Raw genomic sequence first — 15,978 nt, 5'->3', positions numbered from 1 at the left:
ACTTGTCTGCATATTAAAATCACCTGGGAATCTTTAAAAAATTCCCAAACTCAGGCCTTATATCAGAACAATTAAATCATGATCTCCAGGAGTGGCGCACAAGCATATTTGTTGAAACTCCCCAGGGGATTCCAATGTGCAGGCAAGTTTGGGAACACTAAATTATTTTGTTTGAAATTAAAATTTCCAGAGCATCAAACCCATATTAACATATGAATATAGGAACACAGTACACAACCAAATACAACTGACCTTTATTTACCACCACACCATTCTATTAGTATGAATAATAGCTGTCTTCGTTAACTTTTTAAAATCTAAAGGCTCTCTGTATTATACCAATTTCCAATCCAAGTCAAGTTCAGGTTCTATATTATTCTTAGTATCCTTTCTAAACAAATACAAGCAGAGAAAACTGAGTAAAAAATATCCTGAAACCTGGTATACATTAATCCTGAATAAAACAGCAAAATAAACAAATTTCAATCTTAGAACTATTTAAGACCACACGTAGAATATTGTACTCAATTTGGGCCATTGTATATTATGGTAGATACTGATAAAATGGAGAATATTTAGAGGCAATAAACAAGCAAGGGGTATGAAATGTCATAAGAAGCATAAGAGAAACAGAATGTTTCATTCAGAGCGGGACATGAGGGGGTCCTAAGAGTGGTCTTCACCAGACTGTTCTACAGAAAAGGAACAATGGGGAAGGGAGCAGAATTAGAGGCAACAACCATATCTTATAGAAAAAGGGAAGGCAGTAAGGAGGAGAAGAGAAGACAAAGTCAAGAGACTCATGCCTGTCTCAGCTCTGCAGGCTGGGTGACTTTGCCAACTACTTTGCCTCTTAAGAGTTTCTATGAAACCAGCATAATATGTTCTCCTAGGACCCTTCAATGATTCTAAAGTACATGGAGGGAAATTTCAGCTAAATATAAGAATCTTCTAATAAAACTGTTCAGGAAATAAAAACAAGACTTTTCTCTATAAAGTGGTGACTTCTTGTCACTAGAAGCAGCAACCAAGCAAATACCTAGTGACCAATTATCATGGGTACTGAAGGAACAATTTCTGCATAGAGCAGAGTTTGGAAGAGATAACCTCTGATATCTCTCCTAAATTCTTGACATTCTAGAAATTATGCACCTTACCACTATTTACTTTAGGCATAATAAAATGAATTTTATGTATTTTAAAATAAGATTATTATAAATGCTGTTCACATAATGAGATCATCATCAGTTTGAGGCCAAATGTTAGGCTTTCCATTTTACTTATTTTAATAATTCATAACATAAAATGCTATCATGAGTGCTTAAATTTCCTTTATTCTTGGCACTGATAACATTTTTCTCTTTCAAATAATATTACTATTTCAAGTATGATCTATTTTGCATAGTTAAGTTTGAAATTCCCTTATTTTTATTAGGAAATCAGAATAGAAAGTATCATTTTGAAATTCTTTAAAATAAAGTAGTAGTACTTTACTACTAAAAATAAATCAAGAAAAAGAAAAAGACCCACATAATTAAAATACACCTAAATAACTGACTCTTTGATTTTTAAGGCTTGTCGTCTGAATCCTGCATTGGCAGATGAACTTTACTCCTTACTTATTCGTCAAAGAATTTAGACTACAAAGCATTTCAACAAAGATCATCAATCCTAACACCATACAATGTGTGTATTTTTATAGTAGCTATGTTTGGTTATTTTCTGCATCACAAGTTACATTATCCTGGGTATTTTACAGGTGACATGTTACCTGCATTCTTAAATTCATATGCTAAAATTTTTGCAACTTGAAGCCTAGATCCAGGATCAAATTTCTGGAAGAGTCCTCAAAGATCCACCTTTTAGCCTACAGACTAGCCTAGACTACAGTAAATATTGAAACCATTCCACAAAGCAAGTATTATTTTCCTTTTTTAAATACAAAGTGTCCAAAAAGTCTTAGTGCAGTTTTAGTGTAAGTTCAGAAGTAGAAATGCTACAAACTTTAATTTTAATTTTTTCAGTCATATAAAATTTTTAAACTTAAAATTCACAAAACTAAATAAGGGGCAAAGTAATTTAAAGAATTAACTTTCAAACATTTTTGATAATTGTGTGTAGCATTCCTACTTATGAAGTTATTAAAGTTAAAACTGCACTCTTGTATTCTTAAAGAAGATTCTTATTTTTTTACTAAGTTATTACAAACTTTAAAAAAAGTGGGTTTAATCTATCTGGAGACAAAAGAAAACGAAAAAACAACATACCAGAACCTATGAGTTATAGCAAAAGCAGTTCTAAGAGGGAAGTTTATAGCAATAAATGCCTACATCAAAAAAGAAGACTTCAAATAACTTAACATTACAACTCAAGGAACTAAAAAAACAAGAACAAAACAAACCCAAAATCAGCAGGAGGAGAGAAATAGCAAAGATCAGAGCAGAAATAAATGAATTGGAGTTTATAAAACAATACAAAAGATCAATGAAACAAAGAGTTGGCTTTTTGAAAAGATAAACAAAATTGATAAGCCTTTAGCTAGATTAATGAAGAAAAAAAGAGAGAAGATTCAAATAAAACAAAGAATGAAAAAGGAGAAATTACGAAGGGTACCGCAGAAATACAAAGGATCCTAAGAGACTACTATGAGCAACTATATGTGAACAAACTAGAAAACCATGTCCTCAACACATACAAACTAGAAAATGATGTCCTGAACACATACAACTGATCAAGGTTGAATCATGAAGAACTAGGAAACCTAAACAGACCAATATAATGAGTAATGAGATTGAAGGAGTAATAAGGAGTCTGCCAACAAAGAAAACCCCAGGACCGGATGGCTTTACTGTCAAATTCTACCGAACACTTAAAGAAGAACTAATAGCAGTTCTTCTCAATCTCTTCCAAAAAATTAAAGAGGAGGGAATACTGCCAAACTCATTCGATGAGGCCAACATTCTTTACACCCAAACTGAAAAAAGATACAACAAAAAAAGAAAACTACAGACCAATAACCCTAATGAACACAGATGCAAAAATCCTCAATAAAATACTAGCAAACGGAATCCAACAACACATTAAAAAGATCATTTACCATGATCAAGTGGGTTTCATCCCAGGGATCCAAGGATGGTTCAACGCACACAAATCAATAAACATGATACTTCACATCAACAGAATGAAAGAAAAAAAACCATATGATCATTTCAATAGATGCAGAAAAAGCATTTGACAAAATCCAACACCCCTTCATGATAAAAAATACTCGACAAACTAGATATAGAAGGAATGTACCACAATAAAGGCCATATATGACAAACCCACAGCTAATACCATACTGAAAGTATAAAAATTGGGAGCTTTTCCTCTAAGGTCTAAAACAAAACAAAGATGCCCACTTTCCCCATTCTTATTCAACATAGTACTGGAATTTCTAGCCAGCACCATAAAGCAAGAGAAAGCAATAAAGGACATTCAAATTGGAAAGGAGGAAGTCAAGCCATCCCTATTTGTAGGGATGGTCCTATACACAGAAAACCCTAAAGACTCCACCAAAAAATTATTAGAACTAATAAATAAATTCAGCATAGTGGCAGGATACAAGATCAACACACAAAAATCAATAGCCTTCCTATACACTAATAATGAAATAATTGAAGAAGAAATCAAGAAAGTACTCATATTCACAATAGCTACCAAAAAATGAAATACCTAGGAATGAAATTAAGCAAGGAAGTGAAAGACCTCTGCAAAAACCATAAAACATTGTTGAAAAAAACTGAAGAGGACACAAACAAATGGAAATGATATGCCATGTTCATGGGTTAGAAGAATTAACATCATCAAAATGTCCATATTACTCAAAGCAATCTACACATTTAATACAATCCTATCAAAATACCAATGACATTCTTCACAGAAATAAAAAAAAAAAAAAGATCTTAAAATCTATATAGAACCACAAAAGACCCCATATGGCTAAAACAATCTTGAACAAAGTGGGAAGTGTCATACTTCCTGACTTCAAAATATACTATAAAGCTATAGGAACCCAAAAAGCATGGTACTGGCATAAAAATAGAAAAATAAACCAATGGAACATAATAAAGAGCCCAGAAATAAAACCCATGCACTTACAGCCAACTGATTTTTGACAAAGGTGCCAAGAATATATAGTGGGGAAAGGACAGTCTCTTCAATAAATAGTGCTAGGAAAATTGGATATCAACATGCAGAAGATTAAAATTAGAGCCCTATCTCTCACAATACACAAAAAATCAACTCAAAATGGATTAAAGACCTACATTTAAGACCTGAAAGCATGAAATTACTAGAAAAAACAGGGGAAATGCTACATGAAGTGGAAGTGGGCAGCACTTTTTTGAATTAGACTACAAAGGCACAGGCAACTAAAGCAAAATACACAAATTGGACTACATCAAACTAAAAAGCTTTTGCATGGAAAGGGACACTGTCAACAAAGTGAAAAGACAACCTACAGAATGGGAGAAAATATTTGCAATGTACACATCAGACAAGGGGCTAATATCCGGAATATTTAAGGAACTCAAAACAACTCAACAGCAAAAAAACAAATAACCCAATTAAAAAATGGGCAAAGGATTCGAACAGACATTTCTCAAAAGAAGACATACAAATGGCCAACAAACACATGAAAAAATGCTCAAAATCACTAATCATTAGGGAAATGCAAATTATAAGCACAATGAGACATCATCTTATCCCAGTTAGAATGGCTATTAATATTATCGACAAAAAATAACAAATGCTGGCAAGAATGCAGAGAAAAGGGAACCCTCCTGCATTGTTGGTGGAAATGTAAATTGGTACAGCCATGGTGGAAAACAGTATAGAGGTTCCTCAGAGAACCAAAAATAGACCTACCTTATAACCCAGCTATCCCTCTATTGGATATATACCCAAAGGAAATAAAATCAATACATCAAAAAGACACCTGCACTCCCATGTTCATCACAGCACTATTCATAATAGCCAAGAGACGGAATCAACCTAAATGCTCACCAATGGATAAATGGATAAAAAACTGTGGTATATATACACAATGGAATACTATTCAACTATAAAAAAATGATATCCAATTGTTTGCAGCAACATAGATGGAACTGGAAACCATCATGTTAAGTGAAGAAAGTCAGGTACAGAAAGACAAATTCTGCATGATCTCACTCATATGTGGAATCTTTTTTAAAAAAAGTGGCTAGTTCTCATATTAGTAGAGAGCAAAATAATGCTTACCAGAGGCAGAGATGAGGAGGGGGCTGGAGGAGGGGGAAGAAGTGTTGAACTAGTTAGCAAAACTATGCTATCTACTCTAAGAGCAAAACTATGCTATCTAAGTGAATCACTGTGCAATATATGCATGTATTCAAAAAATATGCTGTATCCCACAAAAAATAAAATTGAAAAAAACAGGTTTAAGAAATTGCTTAGAATCTTGCACCTCCAAATCTTTCCTCAAAGATCTTAATAAGTAAAACAATTGCTGTATTCATAAGATAAAGCAAGATGTTTCTTTGTGTTTCAACTCATTTTCTGTATTTTTAAAACCCTAGATATATTTCAATGTAAGGTAAAATGTGAAAAAAAATTCAATTAAATCATCTAACAATACAAGAACTACAAGCAAATATTGTTAAAAAATTAAATTAGCCAAAGACTTTTCTTACATCAATTACTTCTATGAAAGCAAAAGGTGACCAAGTAGTTAAGATCCATATGCATAAGATTATATAGTGACATTTGTGAAACAAATATATTAAAAATGAAGTGTTTTTAAGATACCTTATTTGTAAACATACTATATACAGCTTTATTTTATAAATCACAACCATCTTTTCTGACTGGATTTAAACAAGATCTCTTCTTAGTAGTGGGAAAATGCAATTAATATGCAGGTAACAGTCACTAAACAACTGTTGTATGGCAGAAAATTACTAGCTCTTGTTTTATGTTCTGGGTTATCTATATTACTTGAATTTCATTTTGTCTTTACATAAAGAGAAGAAATTTCAGTAGACTGTGAGGTCTGTGAGATATCCTCAAATCGTCATGTACTTCTGTCTTAAATCTCTTAAAAAATATCAACTTAAGGCATCCCTGAAACAGTCCTTTTCTTCTAAAATTGCTACTGCAGAGGCTATATTCCACCCCCACCCCTGCCGCCAATAACACTATTCAATGTCTCGAGCCCATATCTGACTTAAATCTCTTTCTACAATACAGGCCCACTCGATCTGCTTTAGTTCTAATACCATCCAAATAACGTTCCTTCAAACATTTGAAGATCCAAATTCCCAACCAGTATTCTCTTCTTCACACTTAATCCAGCTCCTAAAGCCTTTAAGAATCTTGAAATAGGAACATAATAAAGGAGTGAATGTTGACATTAATAGCACATTTAATCTGCTATCTTTATTCATCCCAAAGTAAAGACTATTTTTAAAATTACCATTAAAACAAAGGTCTCAGAAATCCTAAACATAGGAATTTGACATGGGCCATATGTGATAATATGCTAAATAATATCCTAAATGTCTTCAGTGAATCCAACAGAGAATTTAAAATTTCAGTTTACTTTAGTTACCATAAAGTGGATGCTCTGGCACAGGTGAGCCACTCCAAACTACCACTGCTGCAGACAGTGGTATATACCTTGACCTGTAAGTAGAGTTAGTCTTTAACTCAAGTGAGTTGAGTCTTCCAGATCATTACTCTTTAAAAAAAAAAAAAAAAAATCAAACTTCTGTAAGATTCCTTATAGCTGATATGTCATGAAAAACAAGAATTTATCATAAAGAAATATTGAGTCAAAATAATAGTTATTTTTCTCATTTGCAGTATAAACTACAATTTATATATATATTAAATTGTATAATCTACAATTTAAATAATAGCATAGAATTAATGCATGACATAGACCTTTCCAGTAACTGTGTTAGGATGAGTTCTTTGGGCTTGGCAACACCACATCATTTCTCTTCCCTGTTTGTATTTTATATAGCCTTTTCTATATCCCTTTCAAGGATAATTTTTATCCAAATAAATAGCCAACTCTGGGCTTTTCTGAAGTATCAAATATCATCCTGGTTTGAAAAAAGGATCAAAGAGTTATAACTAGAAGAATTACAGACATAAAATTTAGTTTACTAATGTTTAAACATTTATCTTTCAGAATTTGTTTCTTATCAAGAACTTGGCAGGTACGAACTATCAGTAATATAATCTATACCACTTTTAATATATGTTGTATTTTTCTTTCATGGATTCAAACTGAATTTTTATCCTTTATCTTGTATCATTTTCAATATTCCTGGGGATGAGAGAGGGGAAGGTATTTTATTATCACTGTATAATAGATGGTGAAACCCAGGAAAATTATTTACATGACTTGTCCATGGCCCCACTATCAATAACAAAACAAAATCTGTTCTCTGGATCTTACTTAATGCCCCTTGTAGTCTACAGGATTTGATATAATCAAGTCCCTGTAGAGTTGCTAAAATCCACGAAGTAACTTCCCTCTACTTTCTGTTTCCTTATCTCATTCCTGCCCACACTTCAAGGTTCAGCTCACTTCTTACCTCCCTAATGCCTCATTTCAAGCACTAATTTGGCTCTTTCCATTCACTACAAATCATATTTTCATGTATTTATTTTGTGCCTGGAGAAAGGCAGAAAACTTTATATACTTCCTTATAGAAGTACTTAAGTGCAGTGTGTCTACAAAAAAGGCACTCAAATATTTGAACTGCCCAAAGTGTTTCAACTTTTTTTTTTTTTTGAGATATAAGCATCTTAAAACGTCACAGAGTGCTGTGATTCATTTTCACATTTTATTGCATCAAATGCTTCAAACTATGGGAAATCTTTGGTAAAAATAAAGACAATAAAATTTTCACAATAACTTTACACAAAGCATTGCACATCAATGTTCTTTAATACACATGAAATAATATAGGAATGTTCAGAATCCTCAGTGAGGAAATAAACTGTACAATATTCATATTTCTTTATTTTAAAACAAAACCATTTTCATAAATATTTAAAATATTTCCTAGATTCTTACCACATATTAACATTTGTATTTCAATCAGTATGTTGAAGTTTAAAGTATTTATATTATTTAAATAAAAATCAATAAACAAGTTTTTTTTTCCTGTTGCCTACTATAGCATCAAGTCCCTGTCCCCCTCAATTCTGCTTATTTCACATAAAATTAGAGGGAGGTAACTAAAATAAAAATCAATATGGTTCTCAGGCCCTCTGTGGAAAAGAGGAAAATGTTTCATGTCTATTACACAGACATTTCTCTGGTGGTTTATTTGTGCAGTCTCAAACTTGATCAGCTTTAAATTGATCTAAATGAGTTCTCAGCTCAGGACACAGTTCAATTAGCAGAAGTTCCATCAGCACCTGAACCAAAAAAGAAGGAAAAAAAAATAGAAAAATGTGATTTTTCTCCAAGGGTTTACTCAAAATAAATATCCATGTCTAATTTTAGGTCTGAAATTATTCTCAGTAAATAAGTAAACTCCATTTATCCTCTGGTTTTATCTCATCAACAGTTAACTATAATAATAGTTATTATAATTAGACTAATAATTCAGAGAGATGACCGAAAAACTTCATGCAGAAATGTTGCATCAAAAGTCAAGAGAGACAACTAGTATGTAAAAATGGAATACTGCATCCACTGGGGGTATTTCTTTTTTTTAACAAAATGAACAGACAGATAAAAATGAAGCAGAGAAAAATGGGTTCAGAGTTATAAGTAATGATTGATTAAGATCTACCCTAATAATAAAATCAAAGAAACAGTGAATCTTCTGGGAGGCTTTCATTTACTCACATATAACAAATGTTTATTAGCTCTTGTTTCTTGCAGTGCATTGAATATTTTTATTATACCATGGCGAGCATTTTGCTGTCCGACAAGGCTCTGAAGCATATCTGAAAAATTAAATTTATATTCTATGCTTCTATTGATAAAGTGCATTAGTTATTCAGTGAAAGAGACATTACACAATATATACACAATAAATGCATTTACACAAACTACATTTTAATATATTGCTACCAATTTTAATTAAAATATTATCGTATTTTAATATATTGCTAAACATTTTTACTTTAGCAAGCTTTATAAAGCACAAAATTTATTATCTGTTCTAACGTATTTTTCTAGTTAAAAGAAACTATTATAATTGGTACTGTTCTTAAGATTCTCAGTATAACTTCTTAGCAAGTGACAAGAAATGGCTTAAAAGAAAAAAAGTGTCATCATTTTTTTCTTCATAAATAATATTTCCTGAGAGATATAAATGAAAAATGCATTAATGGAGTTAATATTCCCTTTCTATCTTTACACTTTTCAGGATGATAACCCAGCCTCACCTGGAATGTTTTCAAGTAGCTTTTGCTGGGCTCTCTGTTTTGTTTCCTGACTTTGCTCTTTGCTTCTGATTTTGGTCGGTGGCGCCAATTTCCCATTTGGCCAAAAAGCATCCCGGAAAACACTGATGTAGTAAACCAACATTTGCTCACTGAAAATCCAGTTCACTGTGTCCCGGATTTGTCTTTTAAGAAAAAGTATTTCTTGGATGAGGGTTTAAAATTTTTTATACTCTTATTTTATACTTTATTCTCAAAATGCATTTATCAAAGGGTAGGTTAAAATACAGCCTGATCTAAATGTTTGATGAATAAACTAGGAATTGAATTTTTAAACTCTGACTCAAAGTTATTTTTTATTTTGGTAATACTGGATGGCCATTCATTCCTGAAGCTCACACTTTCATTAGCACTAACTTCTCCAAATGTTTGCCATGTAATACCTTTCAGTCTGCAAAGGTAAGAACTGAGAGACTGACTGATTTGTTGAAGCTTGCAACTACCCTGTGTACAGTACTTAATACACTCGTTTCTCTGTAAAGTGTTATAAACTGAAAACATAAATCCATTTAAAGACTCTTAAAAGTGATCTGGAAAACCTCCCTGAGCTCCTGAAGTCCTTGGTTTTCCATCAAGCTTTTTTACTAGCTGTGCCTTAGTGTTGGGATGGCAGATATCTCTTACCCAGAAAAAGCATCTCCCATGCTCATGAGGCAAGGAAAAAGATACTTCCTGCAAAGTGAAGGATTTTGAAAAGACACACTGCTTTTCAAATTTCCATGGGAATGAAAACAGGGCAGACATTAGACTCGCACAATTATGCATAAATGGCTTCTATCTGATTATAGGTCTTCCACACAATCCATTAGTCATTAGTCAAATTCTAACTAGTTGCAGGTCTTTGCTGCCAAGAGACAAGTAAACACAGTTCAAAGAGCCCAATAATAGTTGTGAGGTTGGAAGAAAGAAGTCTGTTAAAAAGGAGAAAAGAATCATCTTAGTGCCAGAAACACCTACAATTTCAAACTCGATTCATGAATAATAACAAATCAAAACACCCTTTAAGAATCTGACTTAACCAGACAATGTAAAGGACAGTGGATGGTTTTCAGAAATAGTATCTGAAATAGGTGTTTGAAGCCTAGTCCTGTCCATACAGTAATCAGTCACCACTGATTGAATGTCTAAACTCTACTATGAGGCAAATTATAATGTTAATTCTGTTTGTAACTTTATCTTCTAACATACTTCCTTATATTGCTTAGAACTGTGCAATTCAAATCTAGATCAAATAAAACAATTTTATTAATTTAATAGAACTTCTGCTTTAAGAGAGAACCTGCCCACCTGCCTGCCTATCTACCTTCCTAAGAAAAATCTACATAGTGCCAACATCTTGTTTTCTTTCTGTAGTCTTGTTTTTTCTTCCTTACTGGCACTACATGAAGAAATGAAGTAAGTAAATTTCAATTTATAACTTAAAATTAGGTAAGTGACTCTTACCAAAGGTCATCACCTAAGCATTTTCTATCAATTTTAGGTCTGACTTTCTATTAGCCCAAACTTGCAGGAGGTTTTTGAAGCAATTCTAGGATCTGAAATTGTTGTTCCTGTAAGGCAAGAGGCACACATTGTACTGCTTCTAAATTTTGTGATGTGTCATCATCTGCTAAAGGCAAAAACAGCAAAGGTCCAGGTGCTCCATAACTCGCTACCTGACAAAAAGTCCACTGAAATGAACAGCCTGAAAATTCTCTACAAGATGCATCTCCTTCATCCCCATGAAAATACCTGCCAAATTTATTCACCACTCTCAAGCCACAGCTGCTCATTTTATAATTAAGAGCCAATATCATAAACAGGAGAAGGGAAAGTATGCATGATTTGCTGAAACTGAAAAGGAAAATGAATTAGCAAGTCTCAAGTACTGAGAAAAATAAGGCCCTTTTGGAAATTTCTTTATCTAAGGCCTGTCAGTACTAAAGTTAAGAGGTTTGCCTTAGACTGAAACAACAACTTAAACAGGCCATTTTTCTGACTACAATACTAAATCAACTAACCAAGCATCTGATGGGCAATTAAAAATATATTTTTTTAAATCTTAGAAATAAAAGGGAAGTAAAGTTGTTTATGACTACAAAGAAAATATTGTCTATTTGCAAGTCAATAAAAAAATTCTTTATAATGTTTCCTATAAAAATTTATAAGCTTTACATGATAAAGCTATCATATTAACCTTGTAAAAATGTTTGACAACTAAATCTTTCACTTTGAAAAAAATTTGATAATTTCATCTTAAAATTTATTTTGCTATATAAAAAAAGTGATTTTCTTTTTCTTATTTCTAGAAGTTGACTCCAGTTTCTAGGCTGATGTTTATTTCCTGAAGAATTTTGGGTATAGAGTTACTATTTAAAAGACCTCGATAACAGCAGTTCCATATCTCAGGCACAGAGACAACATAAGACATGGCTGAGTGAAGCAGGCACCAGATCAGGAGGCTGGGTCTGCTGACCAGTCCCGTGACCTTAGATAAGTCACTTGATCTCTTTGGTTCTGTTTCCTCCCCAACAAAATGAGGAGTTAAATTTATCTCTAAGACCCCCTTTGGGCCTGAACCTATCTATGACCTATATAAATAATTCTATTTGATTTCTGTTGACTACATGATTTTGCAATTATGAAAAATTCCAATAATTTCTTAGAAATGAATATTAATCATGAGTTCTCAATAGCAGACCCAAAGCTTTCATAAATGAATGAGTAAAATGTGGAACACTTTTAATGAACAACACTAGAACACTGTGAAAAATGTATATACATATATAATACTTTTATGTATTATATAATAGTGCTAGATGTAAAGCCATATGTAAACTATATTACATTATCCACAGACACACACACACACCCGGATGGAAGCTCAGATACTAACTAGAAGAATTAACATTTTATTGCTACTCCAACTCTAAAAAAGTTAATGTGTGGTTTGTATTTCCCTCCAAGTATATATTTGCCATGTAATGCTCATCCTACTTTCATTCCAGCTTAGAGTCTACACCTTAAACTGATTTCCATTATGTGAGATAAGAACATTAGACCCAAGATATTCAAACAAGTCATCAATATCAAAAGGAAACTTTACAGAACACAGTCTTCTGGCCCTCATCAGGCAACATGCTGGCTTTTATCATTTAATTCACCATTCTGTGGGAGAAATTCTTTTGGAAATCTGCCTTCTTATGCAATCTTAGAATCACATCAGAAACAAAAAGAAAGAGAAAATAAAATGCTTTCAGTTAAACCACTGGCTGCTACACCATAGGGTAATCTGACTATTGAGGCAAAGAGTAGGACATGGATTAAAATATTAATTTCATACAACTCACTTGTTGATGGTTCTTCCAAAAGTGACCTGAACGAGAGCAATTAATGTTCTTCTCACCCATTTAAACACTAAAATATAAATCAGAAAAATTTTATCACAAGATGATACCATAATTATAACATTTTTCATAGCTGTACAAAGCATAAATCTGATCACAACTCAATCTGAGTCCTGACAGCTTTCATTTTCTTTTTTTCTTTTTTAATTTAATGTTTAGATAGAAAATTATTTTCTTAACAAAGGAAAACATAACAAATTGAATTTAAAGTCAAATTTAACATGCAAAGATTAACATCCTTAATACATTTAAAATATCTTAAAAATGAATTAGGAAAATCTTAACAGAAATTTGGTAAAGGACATGAGCAGGTAAGTCACACACCCAAAAGAGAGTAAATACGTTCTAAATTTTAGAAAACAGAAAAATGACATTTTTCATTTCTCGGACTGGAAAAATATACTGTATAATTCTGGTGCTATGAGAGAAATAATGTCAAAATCTTCTAGTATAAGTATAAACTGGTAAAACCTTTTTGAATAACAGATTGGATTCATAAATAGAAGTCTTTAAAATGTTCATACACTTTCAAACAATTATCCTACTTCTTGAAACTATAAGCAAATAATCAGAGAAAATATATATTTTTTAATGTAGAAGGCAGTTACATAAAAGTAAAAACTTGGGAGTAAACTAAATGTCCAATAATATGAGAATGGCTAAATAAATTATGTACATCCATAAAATGTAATATAATACAGTTATTAAAATCATAATTTTGAAGAGAATTTAAGACAAATTTTCAAGATGCAATATAAGTGGAAAAGCAGGATTAAAAACTGCACTAAAAGTAACTAGGTGTATGTTTAAACTCCGGATATACATCCAAAAAATGACTGAAAAAAATATTTTTTATAAATATTTATTTATATTTTTTTGCTAAGTGAGAAATTTATTTAATGTAAATGCATACATTAATAAAAAAGAAAGATTTCAGATCAACAATCATCTTTGCACCTTAGGAAACAAGAAAATGAAGAGCAAACTAAGCCCAGACCTAGCAAAGGGAGTAAATAATAAAAGTTAAAGCATAGATAAAAGAAATAGAAAATAGAAAGAAAAAAAAAAATAGAGAAAAACCAATGAAACCAAATTTGATGAGATCAACAAAACTGACAAACCTTTATCTAGATGGACTAAGAAAGAAGAGAGAAGACTCAAATAACTAAAATAAGAAATGAAAGAGGGGTCATTACAACCAAATCTACAGAAATCGAAATGGTTATAAGAGAATACTATGAATAATTGTTGGTCAACAAATTAGGTCATCTAGATAAAGTGAATAAATTCCTAGAAACATGCCACCTATCAAGACTGAATTATGAAAAACAAAGTTTGGACAGAACTATATCTGGTAAGATAAGTGATTATTGTTTTTCAGTTTCCTGATGCTGGACTCCCTTGAGGATTTCTTGCAGGGCTGGTCGTGTGGTGGTGAACTCCTGCAGTTTTTGTTTATCTGGAAAATACACTATTTTTCTCTCATTTCTGAAGGATAGCCTTGCTGGGTATAGTGTTCTTGACTGGCAGTTTTTTTCTTTTGGTATTCTGAATATATCATCCCATTTTCTATTGGCCAGTTGAGAAGTCTGCTGTTAGTCTGATTGGGGAAACCTTACAGGTGACTTGATGCTTTTCTCTTGCTTCTTTTAAGATTCTCTCTTTGTCTTTGGGCTTTGCCAGTTTGACTATAACGTGTCTTGGAGAGGATCTTTTTGGGTTGAATCTGTTTGAGGATCTTTGTGTCTCCTGGAATTAAATATCCATGTCTCTCCCTATACCTGGGAAGTTTCTGGCTATTATTTTGTTGAACGGGTTTTCCATGCCTTTTCCTTTCTCCTTCCATTCTCAAACACCCATGATTCAAATGTTTGTGCACTTAAGGTTTTCTGCTAGCTCTCTTAGATTTTCTTCATTTTTAAAAATTCTTTTTTCCTTTTTGTCTGCCTGTGTTATTTCAAGAAGACGATCTTCAAGATCAGAAATTCTTACTTCTGCTTTTGTTCTAGCCCACTGTTTAAACTCTCAGTTGTGTTTTTTATTTCATTCAGTTCCATCAGTTCTGCTACATTCTTTTTAAGGTATTAATTTCTTTGTAAATTTCCTCCTTCATATCCTGGATTTTTTTTTCCTCATTTCATTACGTTGTCTAACCGAGCCTTCTCGTATTGCCATTAGTTTCCTTAAGATTGTTTCTTGGAATTCCTTTTCAGTAATTTCAAGGGTTTCCTGCTCTGTAGGGTCTAGTATTTGAGAATTATGGTATTCTTTTGGTGGTATCATATTTTCTTGGATTATCATATTTCTTATACTTCTATGTTTATGTCTGGTCATCTAGTAGAGCAGCTGCTTCTGATATTACTCTGGAGAGGGGTCTGAGGAGAAAGACGTCCTCCTCTTTTTCTGGTCTCTGCTGGTGACTCTCCTGTGTCAACACAGTCAAATGTCTGGTGGGCTGCCTGCACAGTGGCTGTGGTTACTGCTATGGCATCAAGCCATTTTTGTGGCAGCTATGGCTGTGGCGGTAGCTGTGGTGGGCCATCCACATGGAAGTGGTATTTTCAGTGTGCTTCTTTGCCTGCTTCCAGGTGAGGGATGCTGCCCTTAGCTCCTGCCTAGGCTCCTGGGCATGCTCTGCTGCTTGTCTGCTTCTGGGTAGAGGGGGCTGTTGCCCTCGGCTCCTGTCTAGGCCCCCTAGGCATGCTCTGCTGCTTGCCTACTTTCAGGCAGAGGGGGCTACTGCCCTTGGCTCCTGCCTAGGACCCCCAAGCATGCTCTGCTGCTTGCCTGCTTCTGGGTAGAAGGGGCTGCTGCCCTTGGCTCCTGCCTAGGACCCCCAGGCATGCTCTGCTGCTTGCCTGCTTCTGGGTAGAGGGGGCTGCTGCCCTCGGCTCCTGCCTAGGACCCCCAGGCATGCTCTGCTGCTTGACTGCTTCCAGGCAGAGCTAAGCTTTCATTTTCTACTAGGCAAGTGATGAGATAAAACCTAAGAGTTTTCACAGCTTTTCAATGTCTAAACAACAGCTGAGCTAGCAAATGGAAAATAATGCTTTACTTAATATGTCTCTAAGCTACTGACAACATGTCTGTTTTCCAC

At 33.4% G+C, this 15,978-nt stretch overlaps 2 protein-coding genes across 5 annotated transcripts in view; one reads left to right on the top strand and one right to left on the bottom strand.

Annotated features, from left to right (window-relative positions):
• Positions 1–9,609, top strand: part of LRP2BP (LRP2 binding protein) — a 46,138-nt gene extending 36,529 nt beyond the window's left edge. For 3 of the 4 annotated variants that reach the window (XM_063077440.1, XM_063077441.1, XM_063077442.1), the window contains exon 10: positions 1,574–1,930. In XM_063077440.1, coding sequence (XP_062933510.1) covers positions 1,574–1,639 — 66 coding nt within the window. In that variant the 3' untranslated portion in view covers positions 1,640–1,930. Of the gene's footprint in view, positions 1–1,573; positions 1,931–7,216; positions 7,245–9,419 lie in introns of those variants that run through there. The other variant, XM_063077443.1, reaches the window with a different exon arrangement.
• The window catches only part of SNX25 (sorting nexin 25), a 133,049-nt gene continuing 125,185 nt past the window's right edge, over positions 8,115–15,978 (bottom strand). The window contains exons 17-20 of the mRNA XM_063077445.1: positions 12,825–12,891; positions 9,439–9,620; positions 8,894–8,994; positions 8,115–8,457 (exon numbers count right to left, since the gene is read on the bottom strand). Of these exons, the coding sequence (XP_062933515.1) occupies positions 8,377–8,457; positions 8,894–8,994; positions 9,439–9,620; positions 12,825–12,891 (431 nt within the window). The 3' untranslated portion in view covers positions 8,115–8,376. The remainder of the gene's footprint in view (positions 8,458–8,893; positions 8,995–9,438; positions 9,621–12,824; positions 12,892–15,978) is intronic.

The sequence above is a fragment of the Cynocephalus volans genome, chromosome 13 (assembly GCF_027409185.1).
Source record: "Cynocephalus volans isolate mCynVol1 chromosome 13, mCynVol1.pri, whole genome shotgun sequence".
Lineage (NCBI taxonomy): Eukaryota > Metazoa > Chordata > Mammalia > Dermoptera > Cynocephalidae > Cynocephalus > Cynocephalus volans.
This window is presented reverse-complemented; position numbering and strand designations above follow the sequence as displayed.